The following is a 14,669-nucleotide window of genomic DNA, read 5'->3' as shown; positions in this document are numbered from 1 at the left end:
CTCCTGTGCCGCATCACTTTCTTGAAAGATTTCAATTTTTATTCCATCAATTCCTGGTGCCTTGTTCTTTGCCAATTCCTTCAATGCACCTTCGACTTCCTCCTTCAGTATCATTAGCTCTTAATTATATGCTACCTCTTGAAATGGTTGAACAGTAACCATTTCCTTTTGGTCCAGTGACTCTGCATATTCTTTCCACCTTCTCATGATGCTTTCTGCATCATTCAATAATTTTCCCAAACTTAGAGGCTCTCATATATGGCATAAATACACTATCAAAAATACCTGAAAACACACAAACAGAAAACAAAATAGATGACTGAGACCTCCTAAAAATTAGACACTTTGTGCATCAAAAGATTTCACCAAAAGATTAAAAAGAGAACCCACAGACTGGAAAAATATTTTTTGCAACAATATAATGGACAAAGGACTAACCTCTAAAATTCATAGAAAACTTTAACACCACACCAAGAAAAAGACAAATAATTCAGTTTGAAAATGGGTAGAGGCCATAAACAGACACATTACCAAAGACATTCAGGCGGCCAACAAACATATTAAGGCATTTTCACGATGATTAGCCATTAGAGACATGCAAATCAAAACAATAAGGTATCATCTTTCCCCAGAACTTTGATAACAAAGCTCAAAAACAGAAAACAACAAGTGAGGGTGAGAAGAGACTAGGATCCGCCTACACTGGTTGGAGTGTAAAATAGTGAAACAACTGTGGAGAAAATTTGGCGATTCCTCAGAACGTTGGAAATAGAAATACCGTTTGAGCAAGCAATCCTCAAGAAATAATAGTTGTGACATGAATAGCCATGAACAGATACCCAGGCTCACAGCAGCACTGTTCACAACAGCAAAAAGATGGAAACAGCCTAAGTGCCCATCAACAGAAGAATGGTTACCATACACGCAACCAAGTATTATAGAACACTGAGAAATAATGATGAAATTGTGAAACACCTCACAACATGGTTGAACCTGGAGGACATTGTGCTGTTGTGAAATGCCGTCGAGTCGATTCCGACCCATAACGACCCTGTATAGGGTTTCCAAGGAGCACATGGTGAGCTTGAACCACCAAACTTGCAATTCAAACGACTTTGCAGTCGGATGCATTAGCCCACAGCACCACACCAGGACTCCTGGAGGACATTATGCTGAGTGAAATTAGTCAATCACAAAAGGACAAATATTGTATGAGACCAATGTTGTAAAGAGTTTTAAAAGGGGGGGGAGGGGTTCTTTGATAAAAGAAAAAAATCTATGGCAGTTATTGGCGGGGGCAGGGAAAATTATTCACGGGCTAGAGAAGAAAGACATGTTAACATGGGTGGCAGGGCAGGCAATATACAACAAGAGGGAAGTTAGCAGAGGAAACGATGAAGGTAACAGGAGACAAAGAAAGAAATGCAATGGCTAAAGTGAATAGATGTAAATGCTGTTAGCTGTCAGTACATGGAGGGGATTGCAACTAAGCAATAAAGCAAAGTACATGATTTGTTGAATGTAAAACTGATGATTTGTTCTGTAAACCTTCAGTCAATTCATAATAAAAAGTTGAAAGAAAACAAAAAGGAACGTAAAGAAAAAACTGCCGTACCTGTGATTAGTGCTTTAGGAGACAGGCATAGCAGTTTTCCTCTGACACACAGGAGTTTCTGTGAGTCAAAACTGACGACAGCAATTAATTTGGTGTTTTAAGGAGCTCTGGTAGCGTAGTGGTTATGAGTCGGGCTGTTAACCTCAACTCAGCAGTTCAAAACTATCAGCCATTCCATGGGAGAAAGATGAGGTTTTCTGCTCATCTTACAGCCTATGCAGGATCACTGTGAGTTGGAACTGACTCCACAGCACACCACCACCACCACCACCACAGTTTGGTGTTTTGGGTTTTGGTATAACACATTCAGAAGAAAGTAAGGGGATGCCTTAGTGGTAAACAACACAGATGTGGTCTCTGTCCTGAAGACAGACTTTAAACAGAAACACACTATGTAAAATTACAAGTGTGATAAATGCTCTGAGGATGCACTGTGAGAACTGTGGTGGGGTGGGGTAGGGATGGGATAGTTTTAATCGGTCAGCGGGATGTAGACGGGAAAGGAAAGCTTCCCTGAGGAAACAGCAACTGAAGCGCTGGAGGAAAAGCAGCAGGTAATAACCAAGCCACAAGGCCAGGGAAAGCCGGCAGTGGGAGGTTACACAGCATCGGCAAGACTCAAGGTAACAGGGAGTGGGAGAGAACACAGAGCACCAGGAGCTATGATTTTAAATGGAAACTAGAAGGGGCAGTCTTATAAGCCATGTTGTAATTTATCATCTCTAGAACCATGAAATGTAGTGTTCTACACTTGCATATTGGGTCCTGGAATGGCGCTGTGGACTAATGCACTGGACTGCAAAGTCATTTGAACCACAAGGTGGGTGGTTCAAGCTCACCAGCCACTCCTTGGAAACCCTATATAGGTTCACTATGAGTTGGAACCAATTCAAAGGCACTTAAAAACAACAACGTGTGCACTGGAGTCCTGATGTAGCACTGTAGGATAAGCACTGGATTGCAAGGTGGTTTGAATTGCCAAGTCAGTGATTCAAACTCACTAGCCACTCCTTGGAAACTCTATACAGGATCACTATGACTTGGAACCGACTCAATAGCACTTAACAACAACAAGTATGCAAGGGGAGAAGTGATGATCCAATATTTCTATCAAAATGAATGTGATAGCTACAAGTGTGGGGATTGCAGCAGGCAAGAGTAGATGTGGGTGAACCAATGAAGAAATTAATGCAGACATGTAGGTGAAAGATGATGATGTATTGGGTAAAACCCCAAACCTACTGCCATTGAGTTGATTCCAACTCACAGCGACCCTATGAATGGTTTCCAAGGCTGTAAATCTTTACGGGAGCAGAAAGGTAACTCTTGCTCCCACAGAGAGGCTGGTGGGTTCACACTGCTGACCTTGTGGTTATCAGCCTAACATGTAACCCACTAGGCCACCAGGGCTCCTGTACTGGATAAGGGAGATAGAGAATGAGGAGTGGAGAGATTGGGAAGGAGTATAGAAACTAAAGTACTAGAAATGAACAACAGGTACAGTTAAAGACAATGCTGACCCAATGTGAGAAATGTAACTATGTCATTGATTAATCTGTGGAGAAACTGTTAGATGGGAACCTAACTTGCTGTGCAAACTTTCATAAAAAACACAGCAAAATATTATAATTATTATTTTTTTAAGTTTGAGAAGTAATACTTGGGGATGGATTGTCTTTGAGATGAGGCTGGAATCGTGAGGGACCCTAAGAATTCTGGCAGATGTAACCACATAAGTGGTGGTACCATTTACTTAGGTCAGGGATGCGAAACATGCATCATTTGAGTTTGAGATCCCTTTGAGACATTCAAGATGTGTCAAGAAGAAAGTTGAATATATTGCTCCACATGTATAAGGGGAAGTATGATTTGACATTCTAACCTGGGAGTTATCTGTGTATATTGGTATCTGAAGCCAGGTTCAAACTCACCAGTCGCTCCTCTGACACCCTGCACACAGTGGCTTTGAGTCAAAACCAACCTGACAGCACTTAGTAACAACAACAGAGGAGGATACGCCTGCAAATGCTATTTTGAGGAAACAGCTAGAGAGGCAGGAAGAGACATGGTGGCGGTGATAGTGGTGGTGGTGGTGGTAATGTGCTGTGGAGTCACTTCCGACTCATAGCAACCCTGTGTAGGGATTCCAAGGCTGTAAATCTTTATGGGAGCAGAAAGCTTCATCTTTCTCCTGCGGAATGGCTGGTAGATTCTAACTATTGACATTAGTTGTTGTTGTTGTTAAGTGCTGTTGAGCCTATTCCGACCCATAGACATCCTGTACAGCATTTCGGAGGCTGTAAATCTTTACGGGAGCAGAAAGCCTCATCTTTCTCCTGCGGAATAGCTGGTAGTTTCAAACTGCTGACCTTAAGGTTTGCAGCCCGATTCGTAATGACTACGCTACCAGAGCTCCTTACTGACCTTAGTGGTAAACAAAAAAAGTGGTTAGCAGTTCTGCTTTTATAATCCACTACCCTACAGCCTCTGGTAGCGTAGTGGTTACGAATCGGGTTACGAATCGGGTAGCGTAGTGGTTACGAATCTCAGGGCCACGGGAGGCAGAACGAGGGTTTCAAGAACTAGGAGAAAACTAAACATGTTTAAATGATGAGGGGGGACTTCCATCAGATCAGATGACACTACGAATTCACGTCTGTAATATACCCGTTCTGTTGCAAGGGATAGCAATATGGTGAAAATGTTAAAAAGAAAGAAGTAAAGAGAAACAAAAAACATACATTTGGGACCAAAATAAGTAGGTGATGGAGCATAAATAGGAAAAAAAAAAAAACCCATCTGAAATGGCCCTGAGACTGAAGTTTGTTGTTTTGTTGTTAAGTGTCATTGAGTCAGTTCCAACCCATAGTGACCCTCTATAGGGTTTCCGAGGAGCAGTTGGTGAGCTTGAACCACCAACTTTGCAGTTCAAATAGCTTTAACCCACAGCGCCACACCGGGACTGAAGTTATGAGCCTGTTACTCTCCAGGTCTGGAGGCAGGCTGCTTTGGACAATAGTTCAGCTCATGCAGAATGAGATAAACTAAAGCTTCTCTATGTAAAGTAGCAACCAGAACCAGGTTCGTTTTTAAAGCAAAGAATAAGGGAGCCTTCAAATCATGAAAAGAAGCTTAAAAAAGAGAAATGCCATTACTCCTCTGCCTGTTATGGCTTTATAAGCAGCGATGGAATTAGAGAACCAAAGATCATGACCAAGAACTAAGCAAACCACCCACTAGCTAGCTCAATGTCTGAATCTGGGCTGTCCCCAGTATCATATTTACTATAGGTACGTTGTCAGGAGGGACCAGTCCCTGGAGAAGGACATCATGCTTGATAAAGTGGAGGGTCGGAGAAAAAGAAGGAGATCCCCAATGAGATGGATCGGCACAGTGGTAGCAGCAATGGACGCCCCCCCTAAGACTGAAACTCAGAGGGAACACATGAGCAGGCATGTAAGCTTGCTGGCAACCACATTGGTCTACTGCTGAGTGAAAGAGGGGGCAAGGCAACAATGAAGAAATGGGCTGAGTTCAACTACGTTCCATAGACTCCTGTTGACCTGGAGATGAGAGAGAGAAGAGGAAGGGCTGCTTGGTCCAAAGTGTGGTTAAGACCTGGGGACATCTGAGCCTATGGACAAGGACATAGCCGCAGAGGGCTAGAGCTAAAAGTGAAGCATCTAGCTGATATGAAGTGAGGGGAGACACACAAGAACACCCAAACCTGCAGATAGTATCCATTTGACCTAGCCTGGATGACTTGATAATCAGAACTCGACTAGAGGAAGATTTAAATTTAAAAAAAAAATTAATAAAGGGAATGAGGGTAAATTGCTACAATTTGATGAACTTGACCTACACTCATGGAGGTAGAAGTTCTAAATACCAACAGAGAAGGAAGGAGTCTTCACATCAAGTATCAATGCTATCCCTTCTGTATACAGGGTAGACAGGGACGGGCAAGTTAGACATTGGCTACCTAAAATGAGGGGGCGATAAAAGCACGAAGTAACTGGTTTATGAAGAGGGAGTTTCAAGAGGGAGTTTCATTTTAGAGTGTATGGGGGAAGATAGAGTCCCCACTGAATGTTTTCATCTTGTCTACATGAGTCTGGTAAAAAGATATGAGGATAAGATTCTTATGATTCAATAGTGAGTAATTTTTATTATGACTAATTGCAACTGTCTTATCTGTAAAGGTAGAAATTTACCAAAAATGAGGGGAGTAGTTAATCTTACAGTCCAGTAACAGAGGACCCTAGGACCATCAAGGGAGAAGAGCATCAAGGAAGAAGAATCGGGGACCTTATCCAGAGAAGCAGTGACACCAGAAATGGAGGCAGAGATGGGGACATGGAGAGAGGGAGCAGTTTAAGACTCTAGATTCATGGAAAGAGAGGGTATGAGAGCAGGTGCCCAGGAGGCAGACTTGCAGAATGTGCCCTTTGGTGGTGTCAATTATTATATATGCCTGAGTGTCAAAAGAAAAAAGAGCTAAAACGAATAGAGAAAAACACTGTTAACTGATGATACATGGAGAGGATTATAATCATTGTAATGAAACAAGGTGTATAATTTGATGAATGTAAAACTGATGACCTGCCCCGTAAAATTTCACTCAATTCACAATAAAAACTTAAAAAGAAAAAAAAAAAGCTCAGGACTGGGCAATGTTTCATTCTATTGTGCATAGGGTCGCTATGAGTAGGAACTCACTGGATGACACTTAACAACAACAAATCTTTGTAGAAGCAGAAAGCCTCATCTTTCTCTCACAGAGTGGCTGGTGGACTCATTATAGATGTACAACTGGGAGTGTGGTGGCTCTGTAGGAAAAGCACTGCACTGCAAACCACAAGGTCAGTGGTTCTAGCCTACCAGCCACTTCATGGGAGAACGATGAGTCTTTCTGCTTATACAGAGATTTACAACCTCAGAAATTCTATACAGAGTCTATGTGCATCAGAACCGACTCAACGGCACTTAACAATAACCACAAACATAAATGAAAGAATATTATCCCTTTAAAAAATATATGCAGTTATAAAACAAAAACTAGCAGAAAAGAAACAAGAAAAAGTAAAAATAAAAAAAGAGCCAAATAGAAATCTTTGAAATCAAAATTGTAAATTAAATTAATAGTTGTTGTTGTGGTTAAGTGCCATCAAGTTGGTTCCAACCCATAGTGACCCTGTATAGGATTTCTGAGGAGCAACTGGTGAACTTGAACCACTGACCTTGTAGTTCATACCGACTTTGAAGTCCAGCATATTAGCCCACAGCACCATGCCAGGACTCCAAATTGAATTAATAGACTGGACAAAGTCAGATGGTTAAATGGGAAATTCACATATTAAAAGAGAATCTTGAGGAAAGCAGCACAAAGAGAGAGAAAAATAGAGATCGAGAAAAAAGAAAGGAGGGTATGAAGAAAGAAAGAGAAAGGAAGAAAACAAGAAAGAAGGAAAGAAAGAAAAGTGATGTATTCGAATTAAGAGAAAATTTACATCTGTCTGAAAGGTAAGGGGGAAGATAAAAATAAAATTCTAGACATCAATAATAAATTGGAGGTTGGTTTACAATGACAAATAAGCATTTTAATGTCTGAAATATTCATGAAGAGAACTGAATTGCTGAATAATCTCAAAGTTTGTTAGAACAAATTTAGCTAACACATTAAGGGTAATCATTAAGGTATTAGAAAACAATCCATGCATAGCAAATAAGCAAAGGAGAGATATAGAAAACTATCCATTAAAAATTAAGGAAATTTGAAAAAATAAAAAGCTACTAAACAAAAACAAAACAAATAAGATAGCAAAAGTAAATCAAAATATGCTAGCAATCACAATAAATATAAATGGATTAGAATAACATTTAAAATACACAGATTTTCAGGTTGAAATTTTGAAAAAAAAAATCCAGTTTTGTATTTGTTTACAAGAGACAGAGTGGTCTCACCTAAAAAGATGAACTGTCCAGATTCTCTCTTTGAGAAACAATAAATAGTGAAGACTCAAGTGATGGTGGAGTCCTGGTGTGGTGTTGTGGGTTAATGCACTGGACTGCAAGGTCGGTTTGAACCACAAACAAGTGATGGTACTAGAACTGAAACTGCTACTGTTGTTGTTAAGTACCGTCAAGTTGGCTTCAACTTATGGCGACTCTATATAGGATTTCTGAAGAACAGCTGATGGGCTTGAACTGCCAAACTTTCAGTTAGCTTTTGGTTAAGAAAATAGGACCAGAGCAACTTTCATGGACTGTGTCTAAGACAAAGTTTCTAAGAACTATAAGCAGAAAGTAGAAGCAACTTGGAAAGAGATAAGAACAGGTAAACCCCAACAGTGAAGAAAGAGAGGGAGACAGGTAAATGTAAACAGCAGGGTGGCCTCTGAGAAAGACTGGACACAAAGCTACTTCTGCTCCTTACAGATTCCTGCCAGATCTTAATGCATTTGGTTCTTGCCCTTGGAATCCTATCGACCTCTCTACATCCTAAAAAACAGAACAAAACCCTTTCACATGAGCTAGATTTGGTGGGCCACACTTCCTTTCAACCTAGAGACCTGACTAGTACATATAATAGTAACATAGTAACAGTTACTCAGTGATCACTATATGCCACACAAGACAACAAGAGGCCCGCAAGGATTATCGTATTTAACAGCACTGGTGGTTCTATAAGATAAACACTGAACTGCAAACCACAAGGTTGGTGGTTCAAATCCATCAGCTGTTTCTGGGAAACCCTATATAGGGTTACTATTAGTCAAAATTCACTCAATGGCACTTAGCAATAACATGAAGTAGCTACTATTATTGTGCCCACTTTGCATATTTGTAAAATGAGGCCCAGATAGATTTCATAGCTAGTTAATGGTGACTCACTAACTAGCTAGTAAATTAGTAGAGACACAAGGCAGACTTGTTCCATCGTCATCCTCTTAACTACTTGCTGTTGTTGTTAAGTGCCGCTGAGTCGGTTCCAGCCCATAGCAATCCCGTATAGGATTTCCAAGGAGCAGGTGAGCTTGAACCACCAACCTTGTGGTTCAAACCAACTTTGCAATCCAGGGCACTAACCCACAGTGCCACATGAGGACTTTTCTTAACTACTTAATTTTCAAAATGGAGGAAGGATTACTTTTCACTGCTCCAGATGAACTGTTCATATCAAAAAGTCAGAAACTATAATGAACCATATTTTGGTTTGATATATATATAAAAAAAAAAAGGCTTTCTAGCAATTACAATTTATTTTAAAAATGGAACAGGCTACTTTTGCAAAAAAGTAAGCCCCTTATTAATTTAAATATTTGTTGTTGTTGTTGTTAAGTGCCGTCAAGTCAATTCTGGCCCATAGGGACCCTGTATAGTGTTTCTGAGGAGCAGCTGGTGAGCTTGAACCGCTGACCTTGAGGTTCAACGACTTTGCAGTCCAGTGCATTAACCCACAGCACCACACCAGGACTCCAATTTAAGTATTTAACAGAGGCTAAAATAGTATCTGGAGTCTTGGTGTGGCACTGTGGGTTAATGCGTTGGATTGCAAGGTCAGTTTGAACCACAAAGCTAAAGGTTGAAGCTTACAAGCTGATCCTTGGAAACCCTATACAAGGTCGCTGTGAGTTGGAACTGACTCAGCAGCACTTAATAACAACAAAATAATATCTAACAAGGAGAGTATAGAAAGGATTTGTGCATAATAAGGAAAATAAGATTATTTCTAAGGTCTCTGCCAATTCCAGTGGAATAGTCCCTGAATCTTAGCACAATGTTCTACAATGATACTGTCTGATAAAACTTTCTGTGATGATGAAAATATGATCTACACCTAGCATCCCATAAGGTGGCCACTAGACATAAGTGACTGAAATAGGAGCACTTGAAATATGGATAGTGGAACTGAATTTTTTTTTAATGTTTTATTGTGAATTATGTGATAGTTTACATGGGAGAACATTAGTTTTACATTCATCCTATCATTGCCATGGTTACTATCCCCTCCATGCATCATCACCCAACCAAAGGGTATACCCTACAAGCCTGCCCCCCAGTCATCAGCACACAGCCCCTCTCCCTCTCTGGGTCTAAAGTTCCCAGCTGCTCCATCTCTCCACGTCATCGTCTCTGCCTCCATCTCAGGCATCACTGCTTCTCTGGGTAGGGTCCCGCTCTCTGCTCTTCTCCCTTGATGGTCCTAGGGACCTCCGCTCCTAGACTGAAAGGTTAATCACTCCCCTCCTTGCTACAAAAGTCTGCCTTTACAATTCCAACCCTCACAAGCAGTCCTGATAACAATTATTCACTATTGTATCACAAGAGACCTATCCACATTTCCTTTCATCAGCCCCACCTAGACAGATTGGATACTACTCAGTGGAAATTCTATCTTCTTCCACGCCCTCTGGATCTAGGTTCCCTGAGGAACTGAATTTTTAACTTTATTTATATTTTATTAATTTAAATTTAAACAGCCACCTGGAGTTATGGGCTACAGTACTGAGCAGCATAGGTCTATAAACATTCAGATAAAGCAGTAAAAAGGACTGTTAAATAACACTGGACAGCCCAGACCTTAATTTTGTAAGTTATCTAACAGTGGGCCCTTCCCAATAGCTGATCCCTGTGGCTCTGAAATGAATCAGGGATTAGAAACTTCCTGATGAATCATCAACATCATTTCCTGAGGCTGGCCCTTCTTGACTGTTCCTCCCTGTTGTCTGGGGGACATAAACACACACACACATGTATATGGTATGTACAGAGGCCTATGCGTGTCATAAATGGTTTGTGCTCAGCTACTAACTGAAAGGTTGGTAGTTAAAGCTCACTCAGCAGGCTCACGGAAGAAAAGATTTAGCAATCTGCTTCTGTAACGATTAGCGAGCATCTAAGATGCAACTACTGGTCTCTCCCTGTCCAGAGAAACGAAGAGTGATGAAGATTGAAGATGGTCTCACGGACCGTGTGAGTATCAGTCTCCACAGCCTGGCTACTACAATCTAGTTCAACTGCTCTGAAGGAATCACATTAGAATGTCCTAGAGTAGAGAAATATGTGGAATAAAACTCAAATTCATTTAAAAAAAGACAAATCTTACTGAATGGATTGAAACTGGTGGCCCTTAAGGTCTGGAAGTGAACTCATCCCTGTGGATTCAATTTTCATCTAAGCAATAGACTATGTTGTTGTTGTTATGTGCCGTGGAGTCGGTTCCGACTCATAGTGACTCTGTACAGGGTGTCCGAGGCTGTAAATCTTTATGGGAGCAGAACACCTCATCTTTCTCCCGCGGAACTGCTGGTAGTTTTGAACTGCTGACCTTGCGGTTCGCAGCCTGATTCTTAACCACTACGCTACCAGAGCAATAGACTATAAGGGGAGCAATAATACTAGGGAGGTATGCACACCTTATAATCATCAACCATTTGAGATCAGAAGAGCAGCATTTATCCCAGGACAAAGTTCAGAAGGGTTAGGAAAGAAGGAGGAATGGAAACAGGAAACACAGGGAGGCAGTGGGCAGAGTGGTGCTACACTGTGGGGAATACAATCAATGACATGAAACAAAATGTGTGTGAATTGTTGACTGGGAAACTGATCTGCTCTGTAAACTTGCACCCAATTCACAATAAAAAGTCATTTAAAAAGAAAAGATAAAATCCTACTCTACAGCACATTGGATCTGAATCTATTCAATAGTACAAGACAACAATAACATGTGTATGCTCATATACATGTATGTTGTTGTTGCTAAGTTCTGTCCAGTTGATCCTAACTCACAGTGACCCCATACGGGGTTTTCCAGGAGCAGCTGGTGGGTCTGAATCGCCAACTTGTGGTTCGAAGTCCTGTGCTGATCCTACAGTACCACACCAGGAGTCCATATATTTGTGTATATACTTCTGTTATTATGAAGGCACTTAACAACAACACCTATATAGGTATGTGTGTGCACAGCATGGATAAAGAGGAGTAGAATTAGTATTAGTATTAGAATGAATGGGAGAGAAGATTATTTCATTGGTAGCATAGTGATTACAAATCGGGCTGCTAACCTTAAGGTCAGAAGTTAGAAACTACCGGCGGTTCCGTGGGAGAAAAACGAGGCTTTATGCTCCCATAAAGATTTACAATCTTGGAAACCCTACACTGGGTCGGTATGAGTTGGAGCCAACTGCAAGGCACACCACCACCACCACCACCACCACCATGTATTACTTACAAGCATATATTATTTTGATAAAAAAAAAAAGTAATAAAATTAAATGAAGTCTGCATTTAAGAAATACACTAAACCTCCTGTAGCTGCTGCTGCTCTCAAAATGTCAGGAATGTAGTTAATAAAAATGTGCTCTTTTAAATGTTAATTGATTTAAAATATATGGATCAATGATAATTGATTCCACATATATGTTCATTCCACAAATTAAATCCCTTAAAGTAACATATTCCTCAAAGATATAAAACAAAGAATGCTATAGAAAATAAGAAATGAAAATAGAGTAGAGGAAGATTTTTTTCATTCTTTATTTTGAGGTGTAGCATTGTGTGTTGTTTTTATTGGTATACTGCATTTCCAACGCAGAGCTTAAATCAGTACGCTATTGTTAAGTGCCATAGAGTCAGTTCTGACTCATATCAACCCTGTATAGGCTTTCCAAGGAGTGGCTGGTGAGGTTGAATCACCAACTTTTCTATTCATTCTGACCTTGCAGTCCAGCGCATTAACGCGCAGTGCCACACCAGGACTCCTAAATCAGTACAGGAGGCTCAACGAACTCCTGGACAGATGGCATTACCAAAACATGTAGTAACCTGCCATCCAAGCCATGAGGTAAGTGCCTTGGGGCTTAGCAGTTCCAGAGTCTGAACTCGAGGAATTCAGTGGTTACAAATCCCATATCCTAAGGGGTGGGATAGTCAGCAAGTGTTGTATCCTTTTAGGGTAAGCTGTGTCTTTTCTAGAAGCTTTTTAGAAACAGCTCAGTCTCATCTGTCTTTTTAAAGGTAGATTTTGCTCCAAGGTGGACACAGTGGATGCTGCTTGTAAGTCCCGTTCCCCTGCATGTTCACACAATGCTCTCCAAGAACAGTCTCAGCTTCACAGAGTGGTGCCTACACAGAATCAGAAAACTCAACCAACCCCTGATTAAGACTCAGAGGAATTAGCTCCCCTAAATCTGAGAAGCAATGTGGCCCAAGTGTTTTCAGCAGACATAGACAAGAAGGTTGCAATAGCTTTACAGCAAGGGGAAGTTGGCCCCACCTCTCTCCCGCTGAGGTCCACTAGGATGGGGTGTGCCGGGGTGGGCTGCCTCATGGCTAAGGGTCTCAGCTCCCCATCCAGCAGGAACTGTCTGGCTTCACAAGCCAGAGCACAAGGGAATCTGGTGAGCGGCAAATTCCGGTAAAGCAGGCAGCTTCAATACAACAATAAAAATCAAAACAAAACAATAATTACAACTCAGAATATAAAACAGTGTCAAAGTGCATCTCAAGGGCTTTTCTTCATTCAGTTCATTCACTCCTTCATCAAATTCTTATGAAGTACCTCATTTAAGAATGGGCAGTCACTGTTTATCTACATGAGGGAATAGAAGAAGCAAAGGTGCACAGGCCTGGATTCTATTTCAAGGCCTTCGCTCCAATAGATACACAACTAGATGCATAACAATTGGCCAAGAATCAACCTTGCACATGCTCTAGGGTAACATCGCTCTTAAGCTAGCTACAATGTCCAAAATGCTTTGTCTTTCTTACTTAAAAGAGTCTACTGCCACAGAGAAAAATGTCCATTAAATAATTATCCAGAGCACTGTGTTACAGTGATGCTCACTTCTCCTGGGTGGGTCCTGAAGAGGCACATGGTTCTGTGACTGGCAGCTGCAAAGCTGATGCTTCATAGTAGTCCCTGGGTAGCAGCACGACGTAATCCTAGGAAAGAAACAACCAAAAGACTGTCACCCACTTTCATGTTAGTTCTTATTTCATAAGAAAACAACCAAACATATTGGGGCTCACTATGAACTCCGTATGCGCAAAGCTTCACCCAAGCGCTCAAAGCAACTCAGCACAGGTTCTGTAATAATTGGCGATAAACTCCTCAGTGTGGACATTTTTATTTCAAATCTCAGGAGAAATTTTACCGTCTTTTCTGGGCTGTTCATAAATTCAAACAAACCAAAGAACAAAATTTAAAAACCCAAATCCATTGCTATCAAGTAAATTCTAATTCATGACGACCCGATGTATCCCAGTGTAAAACTTCTCTCTCGGGTTTTCTTGGTTGTAATAGTCACAGCAGTAGCTCATCCAGCCTTCCCACAGCACCACAGGGTGGATTCGAATCATCAACCTTTCATTTGGTAGTCAAGCACACCCTGTTTGTACCACTCCGACCAAATTTTAGATCATGTATTTCCACACCAGGATAACACACAGCTGGTAAGGTGCTGTTTTATGATCCTGGTGATTCACAGAATGAGACTGCCCCATTGCCTGTCCTAAAAAATGAGAGAAGAACATGTCCCATCATGTGTGCCAAATTGAGCCCACAATGTAAACCAACCAAGTAGCTCTTCAGGAAGGAGCTGAGCTTGGGCTTCTGAGACACAGATGATCTAACAGCTTCCTAGTTCTCCTGGCATCACCGCACAACCACTGAGGGAGAGAATGTTTGCCACAACCACACTACTAGGCCTTTTCTCTCCAGGGATGCCTCCATTTGTCTATCATGGAAAAGAACAGAAACAAACAAGAGGATGGAATCAGCAGAGTGTGGCACAGGGCACTCAGTGGTCCGAGTGAGGGTTACTTTAAAATGGTTGTGTTTCTATTAATAATCTTTTGGGGTTGGGACCATATAGCCTCATCACTTTATGGACTCAAGAGATTTTAGCACAGTTGTTGTTGTTGTTGTTAGGTGCCATCAACTCAGTACCGACTCATAGCGACCCTATGCACAGCAGAACGAAACACTGCATGATCCTGGGCCAACCTCACCACTGTTGCCACACTTGAGTCCATCAACGCTGCTGTTTGG

The 14,669-nt window shown here is 41.3% G+C and overlaps 1 protein-coding gene across 1 annotated transcript in view; it reads right to left on the bottom strand.

Moving 5' to 3' along the window:
• The window catches only part of LAMA3 (laminin, alpha 3), a 368,228-nt gene that overhangs the window by 165,524 nt on the left and 188,035 nt on the right, over window positions 1-14,669 (bottom strand). The window contains exons 22-23 of the mRNA XM_006835121.1: window positions 13,464-13,561; window positions 12,894-13,047 (exon numbers count right to left, since the gene is read on the bottom strand). Of these exons, the coding sequence (XP_006835184.1) occupies window positions 12,894-13,047; window positions 13,464-13,561 (252 nt within the window). The remainder of the gene's footprint in view (window positions 1-12,893; window positions 13,048-13,463; window positions 13,562-14,669) is intronic.

Source organism: Chrysochloris asiatica, unplaced genomic scaffold, assembly GCF_000296735.1.
Source record: "Chrysochloris asiatica unplaced genomic scaffold, ChrAsi1.0 scaffold00015, whole genome shotgun sequence".
Taxonomy (NCBI): domain Eukaryota; kingdom Metazoa; phylum Chordata; class Mammalia; order Afrosoricida; family Chrysochloridae; genus Chrysochloris; species Chrysochloris asiatica.
The sequence above is the reverse complement of the archived record's forward strand: the minus strand, read 5'-3'. Positions and strand labels throughout refer to the sequence as shown.